Source organism: Bos taurus, chromosome 13 (genome assembly GCF_002263795.3).
Source record: "Bos taurus isolate L1 Dominette 01449 registration number 42190680 breed Hereford chromosome 13, ARS-UCD2.0, whole genome shotgun sequence".
In the NCBI taxonomy this organism is placed as follows: Eukaryota; Metazoa; Chordata; class Mammalia; order Artiodactyla; family Bovidae; genus Bos; species Bos taurus.
The window spans coordinates 21476952-21502592 of record NC_037340.1 but is presented as its reverse complement, the minus strand read 5'-3'; the positions used below and the strand labels follow the sequence as shown (position 1 = coordinate 21502592).

Sequence of the window (25641 nt, the reverse complement as noted above, 5' to 3'; positions counted from 1 at the left end):
GTATTAGTATTTCTAAAATTAAATAAGTTAATTTTACTTAATAACATCATAGGGGCTGGCAGATTCACTATGCCACAAATCTTCAGATGATTAAGTAGTGGCCTCAATACTCTTCCAGATGTAGTAATAAAAATCATGTTATTGGCATACCTTTATCAATCCAGACTTATTGAGCCTTTGAGCTACAAATAAGGGCTTCCCTGGTAGCTCAGCTGATAAAGAATCCACCTGCAATGCAGGAGACTCCGGTTTGATTCCTGGGTTGGGAAGACCTGCTAGAGAAGGGATAGGCTACCCATTCCAGTATTCTTGGGCTTATCTTGTGACTCAGACAGTAAAGAATCTGCCTGAAATGTGAGAGACCTGGGTTCTATCCCTGGTTTGGGAAGATACCCTGGAGATGGGAATGGCTACTCACTCCAGTATTCTTGCCTGAAGAACTCCATGGACAGAGGAGCCTGGCAGGCTACAATCGATGGGGTCGCAAAGAGTCAGACATGATTGGGTGATTTTCACTGAGCTACGATTACTTATATTATCCTGCTTCTGAAAGAGTCACATAAAAGACTAATCCTTAAGGCATAATCCATTAATACAGAATAGGCTGTCCAGTGACTGACCCCCAAAGCTGTCTCTTTGTTGCCCAGAAACTAGATAGCTGAGAAGATGAGCTATGTACCCAGCAAGGAGAAGGACTAAGCCTGAACCCAACTCTGCATGGAACCTGGCAAGACCAGCCCAAGGTACTGGCACTTCTTAATCCACTGGTGGGTCAGTCTGGGCTGCTTGGCGCTTGATCCTAAAGTGTGTCTTTCCCCTGTACAATGCTCCTTTTCAATTTGTCCAATAAAGAGGAAAAGCAAACAGGACACAGCCCTCCTGAGCCACTGTCCACTGGCAGACACCCCTCCATCAGATGCCAGGAGAACAGAGGACTCTACTGGCTTTTCTGCTACCAACTTCTAGTCCCTCCTTAGTGATCACTTGTTCCTTTACCCTAGCCCCTTCCTCAACATACAAAGACTGGACACATTCTGGACTATCAAACAATTAATCATTTCTTCAGCATGATTTAAAAAAAATCAGTTGGATAAATGATATAGACTAATAACATTGAGCTGTACTATAATCTTGATAATAATAATAATTTTTATGAAAGCATATTTTAAACATCCTGTTGGAAGTTAGCCTAAGGAAAGACAAAAAAGAAGATTGCAAGATGACAAGACAGAAATTCAACTGGTTAACCTGGTGTTTCCTGTATTAGAAGTTCCCTATCACGATCCTATTAATGTGAAGAAAGGTAGACAATATGATAGAGCCCTCATGAATGGCTAGGAAACTGAGGTTGGAGAAACTCAAGAGCAAGATTCTATTAATCTCAGGTTCCTGGTGAGGGGAGGTTAAATACGATATTTCTTTTCATGTATGGAGAATGTAAGAATATTATTCCAAAATAAAATTCTTGTTCTAAAAGTAAATCATATGACTATAACACACTTAATTTTCAGTTCAGTTCAGTCATGTCTGACTCTGTAACTCCATGGACTGCAGCATGTCAGGCCTCCCTGTCCATCACCAACTCCCAGAGTTTACTCAAACTCATGTCCATTGAGTCAGTGATGCCACCCAACCATCTCATCCTCTGTCGTCCCCTTCTCCTCCCACTTTCAATCTTTCCCAGCATCAGGGTCTTTTCAGATAAGTCAGTTCTTTGCATCAGGTGGCCAAAGTATTGGTGAAGATTCAGCTGAAATTTTACAACCTGTATATATCTTTCTGAAGACTATTTACATGCTCTTACTGTAAGCAAACTCAATTAACTAACAGTGAAGCATCATAGAGATAATTCCGTTATTCTTTATGGAAATCTTTAAAGGACAGTTATGGATCTTTTTCCATTTTTGTTTCAATAAAGAGCTGACATGTCAAGCTCAGAATAATCTATAATTGAGCAAGATATATGACACTCTATTTTAATCCTCATTATCTTTTTAGAGGGTGAGCAATAATTGCAGATAAGTTCTGCCTGATTTACTATTTTCAGTGGATTTTCTTCCTTGAAAACTGAAAGTCATCATCATCAAGATTCTAAAAGAAAATGAATGGGATTAAATCATAAGTTTGAAACTGTGTGTTTTTGCCAATTTCCCCCAAAAAAGGAAGTGAAACAGATTTTGTTGTCAGTTCACATAACCTTTGGCAATACAGAGTTGAAGACATGAGTTCAATTCCCAAACCATATGAGATAGGTGCTGTCAAGGTTGTAGCTGGCCACCCTGCCAGGGAAGGAAATGACCAGGATCTGTAATTGCCCTCAAAATCAAGCAAACACCAGAAGTTTGGGTATAAACTTGATCATAGTGGTTAATATATGTTATTGATTAGAAATCTAAATATTCCTGAAATTCATATGCTCATTAGCAGCATTCCTCTAACTACTATTTCACTTTACTTCACAGTAATTCTCATCTAAATTTAATCATCTTTCCACTCCTTAGATTTGTGTTTTCAGATCCACTTCTCCCTCAGCCCCCCATAGTAATATTTTTGGAGCATCAATACAGTCTCGCCTTTCCCTATTTAAAACTTTTCAGTAGCTTCCAAGTACCTTCCTGATAAATCCCAAACACCTTAGCGTAGTGATATGAACTGAACAGTTGTGTCTCTCCAAAATTCACATGTTGATACCTAACCCCCAATGCCATGGTATTAGGAGGGGCCTTTAGGAGGTGATTAGGTCACGAGGGTGAAGCCTTCATCAGTGGGATTAGTGCCCTTATATAAGAGATCCCTGAAGAGCCTTCTAGCACCTTTAGCCATGGGAAGACACAGCAGAAAGAGAGCCCCCCACTATGAACCAGAAAGTGGAGTCTCATCAGACACCAAATCCGCCAGCTCCTTGATTTTGGACTTCCAGCCTGCACTGTGAGAAACAGAAGTCTGTTGTTTAAGTCACCCAGTCTGTGGTATTTCTGTTGTAGCAACCTGAACAGACTAAGACACACAGTATATAAGGAAGTTTGGAATCCTGTCCCTGCTTATCTGTGCAAAACTCTCTGGCTAGAAATACCTTGATACCTGGCTTCCTTCTAACTCTCTCTCCGTGACTGGGTTCAGATGCTAACTTGTCTCTACACTAATCCTGGCTCTCTACAGAATAAGGGTCTTCCTCTGGGTACCGATTAATTTATGCAGTATTTCTGCTCCTTTTTAATCAGAGGCCCTCACCAAACTTTCTTTCTCATATTTTGTGGAAGCTGATCTGACATCCCCATGCATTTAGGAAATTTCAATTCACTCTTGAGTCAGAGAAGTGTGCTTCTTCAGGATTTATCTTAGTATTCCCTTTGCACAGCTTTCTGATTCTGCAACCACAGAGAGATACCTCCGCAAGTTTAAGATTCCCCTGAGATGGAAATGCTTCATTAAAAAATCTACACCAGCTTTTCACATTCATAATAAGTATAGTAACAGAAATTTCCAGTATCAGGTGAGACTTTTCTTTCTTTTGAAAAATGTCACAAATCTGTATTATAATCACATCCTTCTCATCTATAAGGACTGTCTTCCATGAGTTCCTAAGCAGAACAGTGGCCTGAGGCAGAATCAGCATAGTAGTATTTTGCAAATTTCCATTATTTCTGTGAAATGGGATGCTGTGTCTTATTACTTCTACTGATATTTCTATTTAGAACTGTTATTGTCAGATCTCTGAAATTAAGAAAGCATATCTAGGCTTGAGACACACAAGCAGTAGAATTTCATTATCTAAGAATATTCTGATGCATTCTCTATCCTGTAAACATACCAAGGAGATTATGCCCACATGAGACATTATGAAATTTACCTTTGCTTTGTAAAATGCCATTAAAGCAACCACACTCTCTTTTAGATCAAGGATTTGCCAGTGACTTCTTTCTTGGCAAACAGAGTACCTACTTATGAACTACAATAAAATATTCGAATGCATACAATAACCTGTGTGCAGCAATTAGCAACTGCTAGCTTTTTCAAGAAATACAGAATTTGTGACAATATGATACAGATACAATTGACAATGTGCCACAGCAGATGATCAAAAAAAGAGCTTTTATATACGCATTTGGGGAAAAACAGTTGATCTCTAGTTTTTTTTTTTTTTTTTTTAAGATTTATTTATTTATGTATTTGACTGTGCCTGGTCTCAGTTGCAGCACCCAATCTTATGGCATGTGAACTCTTACATGTGGCATATGGGATCTAGTTCCCTGACAGGGATGGAACCCAGGTCCCTGGAATTAGGAGCTTGGTGTCTTAGCCATTGAATTACCGGGGAAGTCTTTGATCTCTAGTTTTTAGCTACAACTACAGCACATTCTTGGGGCTTCCCATGTGGCTTAGTGGTAAAAAAAAATCTGCCTGCAAAGCAGGAGATGTGGGTTTTATCCTGGGTGGGGAAGAAGATCCCCTGGAGAAGGAAATGGCAACCCACTCCTGTATTCTTGCCTGGTAAATCCCATGGACAGAGAAGCCTGGAAGGCTACAGTCCATGGGGTTGCAAAGAGTCAGACATGACTTAGTGACTCAACAGCAATATAGGGCATATTTGCTAACCATTCTCCAGGATACTTTCCTTAAAGATAAGCTTTAATGTAAACAGAGGTGACACAATTGCTAGATGTGCCTGCAATTTTTATTTGGTATAAGAATGTGAAATCCATGAGCGATGTTGGTAGTCAGTGCAGTTTAATCTAGGATTTTTCAGAAACGTACATCCTCAAACCTAACAGCTAAATCTGCTCTGAGCTCTAACTCCTTGCAAGGCCAAGTGTGGCCTATGGTTTGGCCATATCTGCATCACCAGAGAGGTGCTGGTCAAGTTCACAGTGTCTCAGTCAGTCTGGATCATGGAGTTACACTTATATGATCCATAAATCCTATTTTTAACCTTCCCTTCTTCAAGTCATCCAGGTAATACGGAATCAAAGCCAAAAACAAAATCACACTTGACAAGCCTTTTCAGAAATATATTCACTGGCCCAAGAGAAGGAATATGAAGTTCCAAACACTTCATGTGAAAGAAGTGGTGAACATGTGTACACCCATGGCGGATGCATGTTGAGGTATGGCAAAACCGATACAATATTGTAAAGTAAAAAAAAAGAAAAAAGAAAAATAATAAAAATAACAAATAATAATAATTAAAAAAATAATAAAAAGGAAAAAGTGGTAAGAACCACGTATTTGCTTCCTTGCATTAGAAAGGAATTTGTGACTGATTTTTGTAAAGTGAGGAACTGTAAGTTACCAACAGTATTACACAGGAAGAAACCCAAGAACCATAGCTCTATAAAGACTGGCCATTCTCACCAAACACTGCTTAAGCCTCCTCTTTCTTACAAGGCCCCCTCAATGCTGTAAGGGTTCTGCCCCAGAAAACAGAAGGGCAGTCAGCAGGGAGGAGAAGGTCCATGTGTTGCTCATCCATGCATGTGTCCCTGGGGGCATGGAATTCACTGAAGACTGCTCAAACAAGGCCGAATCATGAATGGAATTCAGTCTTACCTGAAATTCCTTGAAGCCCTTATGTTCCCAAAGTAATTACAAAAAGCACGCTAGTGACTGCTTTAAATACCCACTAATCCGAAGGAAGAATGCTTCTTTCGATCTGCCCAATTGGATCCCCTCTGTTCAAGTGGTCATACGTCCACATGGTCACACGTCCACACGAACAGAGAAGATACAAGAAGAAAGTTCTCGTGTCAATTAACATCCAGATCAACAGGGGCACTTGTCAACTACTGAGTCCCCACTTATTCACCAGGAAATACAAATAGTTTCAAAACATCTTTATATCTTCATGAAAAGAATGTAAAAAAAAAGAAGACGATGACAACAACAACGAACCTTCCATTGGAAGCATTCTTTAACTGGGATACTAAGGTTTATAATCCCTCCATTATCTGTTCTCAGGCAGAGCCAGAAAAAATACTGTCACAATTTAAGAGAATAACAGCCTTTGTTTATTTCAGAATGAGCCTGTGCCAAAAGAGTAAATATACTATTGTCTTTTGTTTTCTGTCTTTGTTCAGTGAAACTGGGATATAAAGTCTAGATGGTGGCAGAAGTTGGGGAGAACACGCACATGAATGCCATTCTGGGTGGTTTAAATCTCACTGGGATACATATTATTTTAACAGCCGCTGCTACAGTCAGGCTCTTACGCAAAATAATTCTGATTCCTGACATCGACTTTGGAAGCTTCTAAAAAGAAAAAGCATACAGAGTCTCTCATGCTCATTGCTTGTATTACGCAACATAAATCAAAATGCTTATTCCTAAAAGATAAGAAAGATCTTGTCACAATGCCCAGGGCAGAGCAGTCACTGTCTAACCATTTGGTTCCTTTCTTTCTTATTCCCATTTAACTCAATCAGACAAAAGTATTCCGCTCCCAGCCCCCAAAGAGATGCAACAGTGTTCAAAAATACTATTTCAAGGGCCAGGATAAATAAACTTTGCTGAGAAGTTTCAGATGTAGGCTTTTGCTTCCAGAACTAGTGGCGGTGCCAAGGAGTGACTTACGGAGCTTTAGATCCCCAATAATCTCAATCTATCCCCAGAGCCCCACAAAAACCAACTTAAAATAAAAGCAGTCCTCTTGTTATGAAATCTAGCTTCAAGAAAATTCCCCTTCCACACAGATTGAAACCCCAGGGTTACTCTATCGATATTCAGGTGCTGCCACTATCCAAAAAAATTACCCCTCGTGTTAGAGGAAGTCAAGTAATAAGGCTGTCTTGAGAGCTGGGCAGCCCTGGCTTGAAAGCCAGCCCTTTATTCATTAATGAGAGAGCTTAAGAAAAATACTAAGCCTAAAAATCTGCAAGTCCCCTCATGTAAATCACTGAGATTAGCCAGTGAACCTGGGGACGCAAGTCCTGTCTGGTTGATGAGAGGACCAGGTGAGATGATTCCACAGGGCACCTGGCAGGTCTCAGCACCGAGAGTACTCAGCGAATAGCTCCCTCCATCACCCTTCCTCCTTTCTACTGGTTCAGAATCTCTGACATCATGTGGTCTCCCTCTATTTTTATTTTATTTTATTTTTTAACTTTACAATATTGTATTGGTTTTGCCATATATCAACATGAATCCGCCACAGGTATACACGTGTTCCCCATCCTGAACCCTCCTCCCTCCTCCCTCCCCGTACCATCCCCTCTGGGCCATCCCAATGCACCAGCCCCAAGCATCCAGTATCGTGCATCAAACCTGGACTGGTGACTTGTTTCATATATGATATTATATATGTTTCAATACCATTCTCCAAAATCATCCCACCCTCTCCCTCTCCCACAGAGTCCAAAAGATCACAACAGACAACACAGAAATGCAAAGGATCATAAGAGACTACTATCAGCAATTATATGCCAATAAAATGGACAATGTGGAAGAAATGGGCAAATTCTTAGAAAAGTACAACTTTCCAAAACTGGACCAGGAAGAAATAGAAAATCTTAACAGACCCATCACAAGCACGGAAATTGAAACTGTAATCAGAAATCTTCCAGCAAACAAAAGCCCAGGTCCAGACGGCTTCACAGCTGAATTCTACCAAAAATTTAGAGAAGAGCTAACAACACCTATCCTGCTCAAACTCTTCCAGAAAATTGCAGAGGAAGGTAAACTCCCAAACTCATTCTATGAGGCCACCATCAGGAATCCCTCTATTACGGTAGAAAAAGAGAAAAAGTGGCTGAATAACAAAATCATGACTATACTAATGACTAGGACTAATTTTGAGAAGTCTTCATATATCTCTGAGCAAAAGGACTTTTCTATTTGATAAATGATAAGAAAAAGTCAGCATCCTGCACAGAGACCACAGAGTTCTAGGAGTCCGTGTTCTCCCCTTTTAATCTCTACAGGTTACTAGCTTAGTTCTAGACAGAGAGTAAACAGCTCTGCTTCTGTTCCGCTCGCCTTGCTTTCTGCTGCACCCTGGCCAAAGAGCAGGTCAGAGAAGAACTGCGTTGCCCACTCTGAGTTGCTATAACTACATTGTTGACAAAATAGCAGACACCCTGCAGGAGGCAGAATGGCCTCTTGGAAGCACTATATGACTTCTGCTACTGGCACATCCTCTGTTGCCTGTTAAGGGGCTGACTTGGGGCATCCAGAGATCCCCCAAAGTCACACACTAGCTAAGCGGATGGAGAACGGCTTTAAAAATCGCTGGGACTCTCACATCCATAGAATCCCAATGGCCTATGCTTCAGATCTGAAGATTGCTCTTACCCTGAGGGAACAAAACAAAGCCTTGATACTATCTGCAGAACTATGTCGCATCTGCTTCATGAAGTTGAGTTCTCTTCCTAAATAATGAGTATTTCAGGGCACCAAAAAGAATGCTGCCTGGTTCTTTAAAACATAAGCGTATTACCTAGACGATGGTAGGAACTAAAACTTCAGATGGAGAGAATATACAAATGGACAATGTCCACACCATGGATAAAAACAGAAGTCTGACCTCAACTTCTAGAGCAACTAATCCAGGAGCCAAAATTCAATCCTGGAAGCAACTGTACCAGAATGGGCAGGACTTTATTGACAACTGATGGTTTTTCTTTTTTTTGTCGTTACTCTGCCCAACTCTGGACCAACCATGGAAAGCCAAACATCCCCCAGACCAATCCCACAAGATACTTGGCTTCTGACTAGCACACCTCTGGCTTCTCCATGCCAACCACCTCCAGGCAGAGCATACCTGAAAGCTTCTTTTTTTTTTTTTAAACTGAGAAGCTTCCTACTCTCCTTCCTTCTTTGAGTCTCTTCTGAAGGCCAGTGATGAAGGCTCACTCCCTTGCTGTAACAAACTGAACAAACAGCTCAGTTCTCATTCCGGCAGTTTTCGCTTATTTCCATACGATTCATTTGTTTCTTTTTGTTATATCTAGTGTACTAACAAGATCATACTTTACCATCTACAATGCAAAGGACCGTGGAAACCTAGATGCTTTTGAACTGTGGTGCTGAAGAAGACTCTTGAGAGTCCCTTGGACTGCAAGGAGATCAAACCAGTCAATCCTAAAGGAAATCAACCCTGAATATTCATTGGAAGGACTGAGGCTGAGGTTGAAGTTCCAATACTTTGGCCACCTGATGTGAAGAGTCGACTCACTGGAAAAGATCCTGATACTGGGAAAGACTGAGGGCAGGAGGGGACGAGGGCAGTAAGATGAGATGGTTGGATGGCATCATGGACTCAGTGGACATGAGTTTGAGCAGGTTCAGGGAGACGGTGAAGGATAAGGTGTGCTGCAGTCCATGGGGTCACAAAGAGTCAGACATGACTTAGCAACTGAACGACAACAACAATGGGAACCCAAGCAATGCAACACCACCCTTGAGGCCTCTGGGCAACCCCAAAATCTGCCTGGAATGTGCCTTCAGCAGCGTTCCATACTCACCAAGCCCACCTGCAACCATCCTTTTCTTTCCACTTCATGGCTCCAATTATCATAGAGAATTACATGTAATAACAGAGTAACCAAAAAAGATGTCCTTTTCATTATAGGGGACTAGAATGCAAAGATAGGAAGTCACATTTGCCTGGAGTAACAGGCAAATTTGGCCTTGGAATACAGAATGAAGCAGAGAAAAGGCTAACAGAGTTCTGCCAAGAGAACACACTGGTCATAGCAAACACCCTCTTCCAACAACATAGGAGAAGACTCTACACATGGACATCACCAGATGGTCAATACCAAAATCAGATTGATTATATCCTTTGCAGCCAAAGATGGAGAAGCTCTATACAGTCAGCAAAAACAAGACTGGGAGCGGACTGTGGCTCAGATCATGAACTCCTTATTGCCAAATTCAGACTTAAATTGAAGAAAGTGGGGAAAACCACTAGACCATTGAGGTATGACCTATATCAAATCCCTCATGACTTACAGTGGAAGTGAAAAATATATTTAAGGGACTAGATCTGATAGACAGAGTGCCTGATGAACTATGGACAGAGTTTCGTGACATTGTACAAGGAGACAGGGAGCAAGACCATCCCCAAGAAAAAGAAATGCAAAAAAAGCAAAATGGCTGTCTGAGGAGGCCTTACAAATAGCTGTGAAAAGAAGAGAAGCAAAAAGCAAAGGAGAAAAGGAAAGATATACCCATTTGAATGCAGAGTTCCAAAGAATAGCAAGGAGAGATAAGAAAGCCTTCCTCAGAGATCAATGCAAAGAAATAGAGGGAAAAAAATAGAATGGGAAAGACTAGAGACCTCTTTAAGAAAATTGGGAATACCAAGGGAACATTTCATGCAAAGATGGGCTCAATAAAGGACAGAAATGGTATGGACCTAACAGAACCAGAAGATATTAAGAAGAGGTGGCAAGAATACATAGAAGAACTGTATAAAAAAGATCTTCACGACCCAGATAATCATGAAGATGTGATCATTCACACTCACCTAGAGCTGGACATCCTGGAATGTGAAGTCAGGTGGGCCTTAGGAAGCATCATTATGAACAAAGCTAGTGGAGGTGATGGAATTCCAGTTGAGCTATTTCAAATTCTAAAAGATGATGCTGTGAAAGTGCTGCACTCAATATGCCAGTAAATTTGGAAAACTCAGCAGTGGCCACAGGACTGGAAAAGTCAGTTTTCATTCCAGTCCCAAAGAAAGATAATGCCAAAGAATGCTCAAACTACCGCACAACTGCACTCATCTCACATGCTAGTAAAGTAATGCTCAGAATTCTCCAAGCCAGGCTTCAACAATATGTGAACCGTGAACTTCCAGACGTTCAAGTGGGTTTTAGAAAAGGCAGAGGAACCAGAGATCAAATTGCCAACATCTGTTGGATCATCGAAGAAGCAAGACAGTTCTAGAAAAACATCTATTTCTGCTTTATTGACTATGCCCAAGCCTTTGACTGTGTGGATCATAATAAACTGTGGAAAATTCTGAAAGAGATGGGAATACCAGACTACCTGACCTGCCTCTTGAGAAACCTGTTTGCAGGTCAGGAAGCAACAGTTAGAACTGGACATGGAACAACAGACTGGTTCCAAATAGGAAAAGGAGTACACCAAGATGTATATAGTCATCCTGCTTATTTAATTTATATGCAGAGTACGTCATGAGAAACGCTGGGCTGGATGAAGCACAAGCTGTAATCAAGACAGCAGAGAGAAATATCAATAACCTCAGATACTCATTTGACACCACCCTTATGGCAGAAAGTGAAGAACTAAAGAGCTTCTTGATGAAAGTGAAAGAAGAGAGTGAAAAAGTTGGCTTAACGCTCAACATTCAGAAAACTAAGATCATGGCATCTGGTCCCATCACTTCATAGGAAATAGATGGGTAAACAGTGGAAACAGCAGCTGACTTTATTTTTCTGGGCTCCAAAATCACTGCGGATGGTGATTGCAGCCATGAAATTAACAGACACTTGCTCCTTGGAAGCAAAGTTATGACCAACCTAGATAGCTTATTAAAAAGCAGAGACATCACTTTGCCAACAAAGGTCTGTCTAGTCAAGGCTACGGTGTTTCCAATAGCCATGTATGGATGTGAGAGTTGGACTATAAAGAAAGCTGAGCACCGAAGAATTAATGAACTGTGGTGTTGGAGAAGACTCTTGAGAGTCCCCTGGACTGCAAGGAGATCCAACCAGTCCATCCTAAGGGAGATCAGTCCTGGGTATTCATTGGAGGCACTGATATTGAAGCTGAAACTACAATACTTTGGCCACCTGTTGCGGAGAGCTGACTCATTTGAAAGGACCCTGATGCTGGGAAAGATTGAGGGCAGGAGGAGAAGCGGACGACAGAGGATGAGATGGTTGGCTGGCATTACCGACACAATGGACATGGGTTTGGGTGGACTCCGGGAGTTGGTGATGGACAGGGAGGGCTGGCATACTGCAGTTCATGGGGTCGCAAAGAGTCAGACACGACTGAGCAACTGAACTGAACTGAACAGAGTAACCAACCATCCTAGCTTGCCCAGAACTTCCCCATTTTAAGCACTGAAAGTCCTACATCCCTGGAACCCCCTCAGTCCCAGGTAAACTGGTATAGCTGGTTGGTTACCATATGAGACTCCATGCCTGTCATCCTGACAGTCAGCCTTTGAATGTGTAATTCATTCTGCCAGCAATCTTCTTTTACTATTAACAGATTATCAGCCTGCTGAGCTCCTCTCAACCAGTTGAGCCTGAGCTTAAATGCCCACTCCTAAGCCTCTTCGCCAGCAGTCCATCCCCCAATTGCTAGCAGGTGATACCCCTCCTCCACACCACACTGGCCTGTACATACTTCTGTGCATATCACGTGGCTATGGCAGCTAGACTTTCTGACCCTCTGACATACTGATCTCCCAGCGGGGAGGAGCTTTATTCTCTCCCTTCACTGTCATCACCACACCAAGCCCCTGTTTGTCTGTTTCTTGAGTAAGTGAATCTGTGGATGATTAAATAGCTTCGCTATTTATTTATTTATATTAATTAATTAATTCTATTAATTTATTTATAATGAGTAATAATTACTTATCATTGAGTTCCTGACTATCAACAAATTGTATAACACATAATTATTGTTATATATTGTGATTATTGTTGTTACCATCATTAATCAATTATTAATTAATGAATTAAACTGATCCCTGCAACAAGGTCCAAAAGTTCTAAATTGAGCCAAAGAGACAGCATAATGTGGAATTTGGGTGCCTTCCAAGAAGCATACTCATTAATCCACCTCAATCACCCAGATTATCGACCCACCTCAATCTGGGTGGTGTTGTCCTGCCCATCGTCCAGGATCAGGTCCGTGAAGCCTCTGGGCTCTGGGGAGTCTTGGCCCAGGCTGGCTCGGTTCGAGTCTACGGCCTTGATAGAATCCAAGTTCCTTTTCCACCGGTAGCTGAATGCATGTGCATCCACCTCCACCTCCTCTTCTGTCTGTGGGAAGGCTTGAGCTACCTGATACTGCCCATCTGTTTGAAAAAATAAAATAAAATAATGAGTTACCACCTGTCAGACATCGTTCGCATGCTTTCTCATAGAGAAGAAAAATATCCTGCCACTCATGAAAAGAGGAAACTAACTCAGAACAGTGAAACTCGTTTAACTGTAATATTTTGAGTTTGGTATGAACAACTCTGAGTAGAAGGCAATTTCAGGACATGCCATAAGTCATGACAATGCTTAATGTGCAGATCCAGCAGAGTCCCCAAAACAGATGCGCTGCCCTAAAGCAATGCATTTTTATTCCCTTCCTTCCCCGCCCTCCACACACACACTTCATAAACATTCTCTAGTTGTTCCGAGAAAACAAGCTGCAAAACAAACAAAGGAATGGAACTAAGTGACTCCCTGCACATTTGAAAATACAATCCGACATCATTAACTTGCAAGTTGATATTGTTTCACATAAGTTATGCTGGGCAGCAGAGAGATAACAGAGCATTTGAACGGGTTAAAAAATACATGGGATGATCTTCACGTCAATGTGATAACCTGCCTTGCAGCTCACAAGTCAGACTTGGTTCACTGCCGAATTCATTTATTTAATAAGCAACGTCCCTGGGAGGCATCACAAATGCTTTGTTCATTTGGGCTGTTCTCACCTTGGAATCTTGTCAGAGTGGTTAAGGATGACAGTGATAGGCACTTAGAGAAACGCAAGGAGATCAAATCACAGAGGTATTTTAAAGCCATCTGCGGGGACTGGCTTTGCTGACCCAGCTCATGCTGCTTCTACGGCGGGGGGGGGGGGGGGGGGGGGCGGGGGCAGGGAATTAGATTTCATCATTACTTCTAGTCTTTCACTTCAGGTGGTCAGCAGGAAGGTGTTCCACAAGTGTGGGAAATTCAGCATCTGACCAAGAACAGTTCTCCTCTAGGCAACGATTACCAAAAGATATGAATTGACAGCCTTTATAGCCGGCAGGACATGGGTTCAAAAGGGCTAAGAGAATGGTGATTAAATCACAGCTGTGATGTTGCTATCAATACAAGAAGATTCCAAGAAACCAAAATGTATTTAATGAAACTTATATTTTGGCCACCTGATGCAAAGAGCCGACTCATTGGAAAAGACCCTGATACTGGGAAAGATTGAAGGCGAGAGGAGAAGGGGAAGACAGAGGATGAAATGGTTAGATAGCATCATGGACTCAAAGGACATGAATCTAACCAAATTCCGGGAGACAGTGAAGAACAGGGGAGCCTGGTGTGCTGCAGTCCATGGGGTTGCAAAGAGTCGGACATGACTTAGCAACTGAACAAAAATAACAACAAATAATACCATTAAATCCATTACTTTGAACTCTAATAACCAAGTAAAGGCTACCACTACTAGTCACATGCAAATGTCTAAAACATCTCCCTTTGAAGTCCTGAAGGTGCTAATCACTTCTTCTTGAGGGGATATCCTTTGATTTCACTGTGAATTTAAAAGATCTGCCATTGTTTAATGCCTTAGTAGAGACAGCCTAGAGCAAAATACTACCGTAGTGTAGGCCATCTAGACCTTTCCATGGGCTTGGAGAATATTAGAGTGTAAAAGAATCATGGAAATGGAAACGACCAAACATTCCATAGAGAGGTAACTGAGAGCCAGACAATGCAGCACTGTGCTCAATTCACAGAACTGTTATAAGGCTAAAGAAAAAACTCGGGTACATGGAGGGTTGATCGCAGTGCCTCCCACCTGCCACGCAGTAAATTTCAGCAAGTATGTCTAAAGAGGATTTTACAGAAAATGTTTCTTTTTTAAGGTGTTATACCCACTGGCCATTGAATAGTGCTCAATAAATGTTTGTTGACTGAATGAATGAATAATAAATAAATTGTAGACAAAGATGATGAGAGCAGGCAGAATTAGGTAAGGGAAGAAATGCAAGGATTCTGGAGAACTGGGGTGGAATTCTTTCTGTTAGGTTTGCTGAATAGGGGATGTTGAAAAATTTACAAAACTCTCTGTGCTTTTGTTACCCTTTATTTCAAATGGGAATGAAAATATCTCACCTGCAAAAGCAGACCGCTTTTCTTGAGTAGGTGTCAGGCTCTAAGACTTATGATTCTAGGTAAAGCTACATAAAGCAATTTGATTTGATTTATTTAGATGTCCTGCTTCATTACTAAAAATATATGATGTAGCTTACAACAAAAGTACACAGTAAAGTTTTATAACAACCAGGTAAGGCCTCATAGCACAACACTTAGACTAAACTTTAGAGCTATGCATTCACTTTGCCCTAGGGGTGGTGGCGATCTGAATATAATTATGTAGGAACAACTGAAAACCTATAGTATCCGTATTATAACATCAGTCTAGATAAGAAAGATAGCAAATATAATGCAGTCAATGGGTCAAACAGTCCTAGATATAAGTGTTTTTGTTTTTTAACATCACAGAAAGGGAAAGGCTCCAGCCAGAGGTTTGTTAGTTCTTTATAATGTAAATCAGAAAAATGTACCTAAATCTTCAAAGTAGTAGTCTTCATTAAACTCTTCAAACCAGAAATTCAACCCCACTGTAGGTTTCTTTAAAATAGATGTTATCATTGGATATTCACTGCCCAACTTTAACTTCAACATTATCATTTTAGATTTTTATAACACAGGACAAAATACAGTGCTTTTCATGAAACCGTTAGGTCAGAAACATCACGCTAGCCCCTGTGGTCCTGGCACAAGGCATGTAGTAGATGAAATAATGAACAACGAAGGAGCTGTCTGCATAGGAAGTCCCCTTTCTCCTTTTCTCCCTTTCTGGCTTCTTACCCTAAAGAACAAATAAAAAGAGCTTCAAAACATAGGGAGGATAAAGTCCATGTTCCCCACTATTAAATTAATTAGACAAGGAGGCCATCAGACTGAGGAGTCTTTAATGGCTTTAGCAGCCTATGTAAGCAACTTAAAGCTGAGCCGGTAGGTGCCTCAAGTCTGAGAAATCAAAACCTAAGGACAACAGTCACAAACTCCCTACTAGACTTTTCTGAATCAGGCAGACATTTAAGCTACAGCCAATGAAATAATTTCCCTGTTTTCTTCTGCCTTTTCTCCATAAAATCTCTCCCCTAGTTGGGGTCCTTGGAGTGTTACTAACCACTTTTGGTATGCCACTGCCCTGTTGAAACTGATTTTTGTTCGGGTAGGCTCTTAAAATGTTTAGTATGCCTCAGTTAATCTTTTAACACCACTTAAGCTGAAATTTGGAAAGTCTGATGAATGTGTCAAACTCTTGTTTCAGTGATGAACATTCCACCTCATCCTTTAGCTACATTACTGGGGAAGGTGAATTTAACAGACAGATAGGCCTTCCACATAAAACAGGCATAAATGCTTTCTCTGGAATTTATTAGGTTGGCCAAAAAAAGTTCATTAGGGTTTTCCTGTACCATCTTATGAAAAACCTACACAAACTTTTTTGGCCAATCCCATATAAGGGTAAGTCCCCAGACCTATATAAAGTATTTGTTTTTTACTTTTTAGTGATGTTACATGCTTTTTTTTTTTTTGCTTGCTTTCTTTACTGTTGTATTAACACCTATTACAGCTGTTGATTAGTTTGCTTCCAAGATGGACATGCTTGCTCCTCCTAGAATTTACCACTTTGAACTCTGTAAACCAATCGCTCAATCACTTGCTGGCTGACTGTGAAGAGTAAACAAAGGCTAAGGAAGGACCTATGGGGCTTCCCTGGTGGCTCAGCTCGTACAGAATCCACCTGCAACGAGGAAGACCGGGGTTCAATCCCTGGGTTGGGAATATCCCCTGGAGATAGGGAACGGCTACCCACTCCAGTACTCTTACCTGGAGCATTCCATGGACAGAAGAGCCTGGTGGGCTACAGTCCATGGGGTTACAAAGAGTCGGACATGACTGAGTGACTTTCACTTTCACTTTTAAGAAAGGACGTAAGGGCTTTCCAATGACAAAATTTGTGAGTGTTAGAGCCTAGACTCTGAATTTTCCTTGGGGTTGTTGCTTTACATGTAAGTCTTCTTCTCTGCTTAGGTTATGGATAAGCAAAACTACCCAATCACGCATAGCGGAAACATTCCCTATTTGTTCATGACTCGGTAGTACATGGTTCATTAAGACGAAAGTTTGACATTGGCTTCGATTTTGACCCCTTTTCAGAATGATTTTTAGAGGAGATAAAACAAGTCAAAAATGGAAATAAAGATGGAGAAAAACTGGTAAAGCCACAGTCTGGTTTTCTACATTGTAAATTATTCCTATTCACTTCATGGGCTTTCCAACTCATAAAAATATTTCAAATAATTCTTTAAATCACCACCAAAACAGATCATTCTGAAGCAAGAGGAAAGGATATATGTAAAATAATCTTTCCCTTCCCAGCTGTAGTGAAAATGAAAGCAACAGGAGGGATCATTCAGTAGTCTGGTTGAACAGATTGTTTGCTTTCTGTCTGCTGTATGTTAATTAAACCACTGATGGAAAACCTTCCAAGATAATTTCTGCGAACACACTTTGCTATAGTTGTTAATCACATAGTTCATGGAAACATTAAATATATCTAATAACTCCCGTTTGGATATAAGGAGAGAAAGCTAAAAGACACATTTTTGTTCATTTAATACATAAATTGACCTTAACACATTCTTGAGATATTTTATTCAATAAAAATTGCAGATAAAGTATTATTGAAAAAGGTTCTTCACTACCTTTCAAATAGATCATCATTATGAAACCCAATAATGTCTAGTTAATCTTGAGGGCAAAATAAGAAACTCATGTACCCCTTCATATTATTCTTTGCAAAACCTGCAAGTTTCTTTTATGCTATCATCTACTATAAAATAAAATCATTTAAAATAAAAACAAAAGGGAAGAAAACTGTTCTGGGTTAGCTATGTTTATATTTGCATCTCATCCTAATGACTTTATTTAAATACCTTATATTCAGTTAATAGTTGAATGCATTTTTAACTGCATTTTTTTTATTATAACCCCAGCATGATTTTTTCTATTGTTTATTTACTTTTAATTGGAGTATAATTGCTTTACAATGTTGTGTTAGTTTTAGCTGTACTGTATTTCTTGAGTCTTACATACAGTCATATACACAATATATGTCAAATGAGCAAGGAGTAACTACATAAATTGACATGTATTTTGTGTAGTGAGGACCCACCATGACTGTACCTTTTGGACACACACTTTGGCTTGCACTTCACAAATGAACGAAATCACCCTTGTGGATCCTGTGCAAAGACTACAATTTTTCGCTACAAATAGATTTACTGGCTTGATTCATCCAAGAATAGGCAAATTATTCAGCTAAGGTAGACTGCTGTATGCTTTCACACACCTCAATTTATGGAAGTGAAGGGGAAATTCCATACAAATGGTTCTATTACTGGTTCTGTCCAATGACGAGCTGGTTATGTAGTGGGCTTGGAGGTTTTGCCTGATAGCATTACAGAGAAGATAGCTACAGAAGAGCAAGCATGCAGAATGTTTTGTTGAGAGGCAGTAGAGGGTTTGAGTGGGACCTGGACATTATTTTCTTGTTAAGCTTCACACATGTTTCTTCATGTCTCCCAGTTGAGGACCACTGCTCCATGCTCTCGTCTCACCACAGGTGCCTAAGGTCACGTCTTCATCATCTCTTGCCTCCTGCCTGGTCTTACTTTCTTCAAACTCTTCCTTCTCCAATATTTTCTCCATCTGCTGTCAGAGATAGCTTTCAAATTTATTCATTTCTCTCTTTTTATTAAAACCTCTAAGGCTCCTTACCACCCAACAAAATGATAAAGCACTTCATGCTCTTGTTCTAACCACTCTTCCCTGACTCTGCCTCCCTCATCAGCTCTATGCTCCCACCACACAGAATCTCTCAATAACCTCTTTACCTGCAACAAATACCTTTGCATGGGGGGAAAGTCCTTCCTCATTCCAGGCTTTGGGAAATCACACAACACCTTCAACATCTAGTTCAAATAGTGTCTTGGTAAATGGAGCATCCCTTGACTCCTCCAAGCAGAGCTGATTAAGTTTTCTTCTGTAGGCCAATGCCTCATTCTCATCAAAGAATCTTCTCATCTGATTCTTTAATCATTCTTCCACCTATGCCCACTTCAATGTGAGACTGTACAGAAAATAGTTGAGACAGCAGGTCTGAGACTGCCATCCTTAGTAATCTTGTTTGTAAGGTTGGCCCTTGGCTGGCACCTGGGAACTGAGATTCGCAGGTGGTGGTGGGGGGGTCCTCACCTTTCCCTAACAGATAAGAGAGGCTTACTGTGGCTAAACTGCCTGGGCAAACAATATTGCTTATGCTGACCACCTGTCTTCCTTCCAGGAGTGTGGAATTTAGGTACATGGCAGACAGAAAGTGGTTATGTGAACGGTTCCCAGTACAAATCCTTGGGCACTGAGTTTCTTGTGAACCTCCCTGGCTGACCATATTTCAACAGTTGTTATCACAACTGGTTGCTGGAGGAAGTAAATGCTTCCCCTGTGATCCCACTGGAGAGGCTCTTGGAAACCTGCCCTGCTTTTCCCAGACATCACCCCGAGTGCCTTTGCCCTCTGTGGATTTTGCTCTGTAGCCTTTTGCTGTAACAAAGCACAACTGAGTCTTGTGAGTCCTCCTATCACGTCACCAAAGTTGACAGTGGCCTTGAAGTCTCCCAACACAGAGATGTTTCAGAACAGGATTTTGATCTTATTTATACTTTTTGTCCCATCGGTACAAACATGGTCATTGACATATGATAAATACCCAAAGTTTTTTCTTTTTGAAAAGCAAATGAGTGAATGAGTAAGCAAATAGTTGGCCAGGCTGCTGCTCATCTGAGACAGTGTCTTAAAGGATTATGTATGTGATCCGTTGTCCAACTTCTTAAGACTTTAATTATGTCTCTTGTTCAGTCAGATGAAAGGGCGGAAGGAGAAAATTACGGGAAAACAAAGCTATAGCAGCTTCTCCTTATCAGATATGAGTTTGACTCAACAAAAGCTCGCTGGCCAGTTGGGTGACGTTCAGCAAGACTCGTGGTTGCAGTTCTTCCCGGTTCATGAACTCAGTAAGAAATAGAATACAAGTCTTTGAAGAACGTGGGCATGGTCCAGTGAGGTTAAAAAGGTATGAAGTACTGGAAACAAGGACATTTAAAATAAAATGTGGAAAATAAATGGAGACTACTCTACAAGTCTGAAGCATTAGTCCAGTCTCTGAGGCACAGAGTAGAAGAACCACAAAGACTGAAGACAAGATTAAGTGTCCAGCATACCCCGACTCTCCACTCTTCCCCTTCTCTGACTTCTGAGTCATCACAGGGTTTTTGGTTGCTCTGCAGTATTTTTCCAGAGAAGAACATTAGGTGGTTCAAGAAAAAACACACAGGAAATGAAAGAGAACAGGAAAATGCAACCAAATAGTCCAAAGTATGTACAGAAAAAATTTACACATTAAAAATTTAATAGTTTTCTAACTTTACTATTAAATAAGATAATAAGCAGACATCTTAATCTTATATATAAAATGGTTAATTATCCTATGGAAAACATGATTAGCTTTATGAGCAAAGGTTAATAATATTTAAGACAATGTTAAGGTATTGGTCCATATTTACTAAAATCTTAAAAATAAAGAGAAAATAAAACTGTGTTAACAGTTATAGAGGTGATCTATGTACTGTTTCTAATAATGGGTTAATAATAATAATATTAGTAATAATAACTGATCTTCATTTAGGATTGGCTGGATGTAACGCACTGTTCCAAACATTTGCATATGTTAATGTACTTGGCATCTACTATTTGGCATTTCCTATTTCACATATGAGGAAACATGTATATGACAGGGTGAGTGATACACTAGGAAAATAAGCAGAACTGGACCCACAGGCTTGGTATTAACTGTCATCTAATCTACTTCAGACTCCACTCCAGTACTCTTGCCTGGAAAATCCCATGGATGGAAGAGCCTGGTAGGCTGCAGTCCATGGAGTCGCTAAGAGTTGGACACGACTGAGCAACTTCACTTTCCCTTTTCACTTTCATGCATTGGAGAAGGAAATGGCACCCCACTCCAGTGTTCTTGCCTGGAGAATCCCAGGGACGGGGGAGCCTGGTGGGCTGCCGTCTATGGGGTCACACAGAGTCGGACACAACTGAAGCGACTTAGCAGCAGCAGCAGCAGCAATCCACTTTAGATGAATCTTCGAGGGGTAGAATTAGACATCTGTCAGAAAGTCTAATGATATGACACAAAGAAAGCACCCTGATGCTGGGAAAGATTGAAGGTAAAAGGAGAAGAGGGTGGCAGAGGATGAGATGGTTGGATAGCATCACCGACTCAATGAACACGAACTTGGCAAACTCTGGAAGACAGTGAGGTACAGGGAGACCCAGGCATGCTGCAGTTCATAGGGTCACAAACAGTCAGAATGACTTAGTGACTGAGCAACAACAATACGACACAAAGAATCTCAAAGAAAAAATGTATCAGACGAAATACACTATTTGAAATGGCAAAAATATGTAAACAGTCCAGCAGTGAAAGCAAATAAAGAATATAATATTTCATTTTCATCAAGTTGACTCTGCCAATGGGAAGAAATGAAAAAATGTTGATGTAAAAACAGCAGAAAATAAGAGCACTTTAATACTGATTATATTTTTTCATGCCTTGAAAAGTTTCGAAGTGCTTTAAAACAGATAATTAATCTTGTTAACTGAGTATTTTCTATTAAAACTCCCTAGTAGAAATTTGAAAGAAAAACTGAATTCCTTCAAGTAGACTTCAGCACTTGTTTTACCATGATGATAGCCTCCTATTTTATTATAACAAAGATGACTGTCAGAGAACTCAGGCTATCCACTGATTTTTTTCCCAATAAATCTGTCAGATTTGGAGAATAAACTCATTTCTACATGAGCCATAGCCTACAAATAACCTATGGATAGTGAAAACAGCATGTAATTAAATCTAAGGGTCTATCTTTTAATAAGGTTTTAGGCTTTTCTGCAGAAAACACAGCATCATAAAGCCAGAAAGCACATGGAATTTTTAGGTTACATGACCCTAGCCATGTGTAAAATAAGAAGAGGCAGATTTATAGCTTTTACAGTTTCTCCTAGCTTATAAAATTCTATCAACTATTTACTTTGTCTACCTCATGTGAAGAGTTGACTCGTTGGAAAAGATTCTGATGCTGGGAGGGATTGGGAGCAGGAGGAGAAGGGGATGACAGAGGATGGGACGGCTGGATGGCATCACTGACTCGATGGACGTGAGTTTGAGCGAACTCCGGGAGCTGGTGATGGACAGGGAGGCCTGGCGTGCTGCGATTCATGGGGTTGCAAAGAGCCGGACATGACTGAGCGACTGAACTGAACGGAACTTGCTAGCTAAATATCTCATTAACATACTTGAGGCTATTTGGAATCATATATTAAATATTCTATACATTTGTTTTCAGGTTAACTATTTGTGAGAATCCATGTATTATAAAACTTTTGAGTCTCCACAGCACAATAAAAAAGTAAAGCTATTTGATGAAACACCTCAATATTTCTCTTTATTATTGGCCATCCGCAACTACTCTTATTTCTTGTATTCAGACCGATGTAAAAACAAAAGGTAGATCCAATGTATGAAAAGTGTGACTGTGCCAGCCAATGGAGATGGAAATTTCTGTAAACACGGACCAGTCGTGGCCAATAGACTCTAAGGCAAGTTTAGTCTCCTGAGCCAAAATCAGGGCAGATAGAATCAATTGTTATAATGGTGCCCCATGTCAAAGATGGGGCTTCCCTGGTGGCTCAGAGGTTAAAGCATCTGCCTGCAATGCGGGAGACCTGGGTTCGATCCCTGGGTCGGGAAGATCCCCTGGAGAAGGAAATGGCAGCCCACTCCAGTATTCTTGCCTGGAGAATCCCATCGGCGGAGGAGCCTGGTGGGTACAGTCCACCGGGTCGCAGAGAGTCAGACATGACTGAGCGACTTCACTTTCATGTCAACGATAACACCCAGATGCCTATGACCCAAATCACTAAGGGCCTTCCATTAAGTTATGGCTGCCGGATGTCTGATAGACTCAGTTTCACAGCGTGTTGTCATCAGCCCATATTCAGTTTGTGAGGTCAGATCCATAAAGGAGGGCTTCCCAGGTGGCGCTAGTGGTAAAGAAGCCGCCTGCCAATGCAGGAGATGTAAGAGATATGGGTTCCATCCCTGAGTAAGGAAAATCCCCTGGTGGAGGGCATGGCAACCCACTCCACTATTCTTGCCTGGAGAATTCCATGGAAGAGGAGCCTGGCAGGCTCCACAGGGTCACAAAGAATCAGTTGGATACAACTGAAGTGACTTAGCACATATGCATCCATAAAGGAGCCCAGACTGACTTAGCCAATGACCACAGATGACAGACAATTCATGTATTAAATGTATTAATATTTCTATCAGATTATGTTTTTGTAACTTTGATTTGAAAGTGAAGTCACTCAGTCATGTTTCACTCTTTGTGACCCCATGGACTGTAGCCTACCAGGCTCCTCCACCCATGGGATTTTCCAGGCAAGAGTACTAGAGTGGGTTGCCATTTCCTTCTCCAGGGAATCTTCCTGACTCAGGGATTGAACCCAGGTCTCCCACATTGCAGGCAGACACTTTACCATCTGAGCCATCAGGGAAGCCCAATATAAATCATACCATTATCAAAATATCCCCATATTTCAACAAATTAACGTATTAACTGCACCCCACTCTCTACTTACCCCCAAAATAATGAGCAATGCCCTTCACATAATCCAACAACTAAGGAATTAAAGACCTGGTTAGCAAGGTCAAGGCTCAGCCCTATAGCCTGTTCTGTTCCCATTATTACTAAACAGATAATATTAGTTGTTAGTGTTGAATATCATTCTTGGATAAAGATGAAAAGTACAATCACAAACTCTGGAATTTTTGACTTTCTACTGTTGCCAGAGTTGATAATATAGGCTCAAAAAATATGGTTAAGGTGCTCAAATTTGAGCATCAAACACAAAGACATTAAAAAAACATTAAGTAGAAAATTAAAACAAGCCCATTTCAGTTTTATATAAATTTAAAAGGCCAGCAGGAAAAACATCAATAGCACATATTAAGATTAATACTATGTATATCTATTCAATTTTTTTAAATTTTATTTTATTTTTAAACTTTACATAATTGTATTAGTTTTGCCAAATATCGAAATGAATCCACCACAGGTATACATGTGTTCCCCATCCTGAACCCTCCTCCCTCCTCCCTCCCCATACCATCCCTCTGGGTCGTCCCAGTGCACTAGCCCCAAAAGCATCCAGTATCAGGCATTGAACCTGGACTGGCAACTCGTTTCTTACATGATATTTTACATGTTTCAATGTCATTCTCCCAAATCTTCCCACCCTCTCCCTCTCCCACAGAGTCCATAAGACTGTTCTACACATCAGTGTCTCTTTTGCAGTCTCATACACCAGGTTATTGTTACCATCTTTCTAAATTCCATATATATGCGTTAGTATACTATATTGGTGTTTTTCCTTCTGGCTTACTTCACTCTGTTTAATAGGCTCCAGTTTCATCCACCTCATTAGAACTGATTCAAATGTATTCTTTTTAATGGCTGAGTAATACTCCATTGTGTGTATGTACCACAGATTTCTTATCCATTCATCTGCTGATGGACATCTAGGTTGCTTCCATGTCCTGGCTATTATAAACAGTGCTGCGATGAACATTGGGGTACACGTGTCTCTTTCCCTTCTGGTTTCCTCAGTGTGTATGCCCAGCAGTGGGATTGCTGGATCATAAGGCAGTTCTATTTCCAGTTTTTTAAGGAATCTCCACACTGTTCTCCATAGTGGCTGTACTAGTTTGCATTCCCACCAACAGTGTAAGAGGGCTCCCTTTTCTCCACACCCTCTCCAGCATTTATTATTTGTAGACTTTTGGATCGCAGCCATTCTGACTGGTGTGAAATGGTACCTCATAGTGGTTTTGATTTGCATTTCTCTGATAATGAGTGATGTTGAGCATCTTTTCATGTGTTTGTTAGCCATCTGTATGTCTTCTTTGGAGAAATGTCTATTTAGTTCTTTGGCCCATTTTTTGATTGGGTCATTTATTTTTCTGGAGTTGAGTTGTAGGAGTTGCTTGTATATTTTTGAGATTAGTTGTTTGTCAGTTGCTTCATTTGCTATTATTTTCTCCCATTCTGAAGGCTGTCTTTTTGATCTATAAAATTTCAATCATGTATATTTTCCTTAATATACACACGTACATCCTATTTAACAAATTTTTTAAAAAGACTAGTCCTCAAATTTAAAAAATAGGCAAATTCCATAAATAGATAATTCACAGCAAAGAAATATAAATACTACCAAATATATTAGAATATTTAGCATTTTAAGAAGTCAGAGAAATACAATAAACTGTAATTTTTTATATACTACACTCACAAAGATTTATTGTAAAATTGTACTTGTCAGTATGTGATAAGGTTATTTTATGAAAATAGTATTGTACTCTCTAACATTGGTAGGCAGATTCCAATTTTAATCAGAACTTCATATGTGCATATTTTCCATCTGTAGTAAAAATCTTCTAGGATTTGATGCTGTGGAAATC

General features: G+C 40.4%; 1 protein-coding gene across 7 annotated transcripts in view; it reads right to left on the bottom strand.

Annotated features, from left to right (window-relative positions):
* Positions 1–25641, bottom strand: part of PLXDC2 (plexin domain containing 2) — a 430201-nt gene that overhangs the window by 239789 nt on the left and 164771 nt on the right. For all 7 annotated transcript variants that reach the window (XM_005214189.5, NM_001077928.1, XM_015473986.3 and 4 more), the window contains one exon: positions 12783–12994. In XM_005214189.5, coding sequence (XP_005214246.1) covers positions 12783–12994 — 212 coding nt within the window. The remainder of the gene's footprint in view (positions 1–12782; positions 12995–25641) is intronic.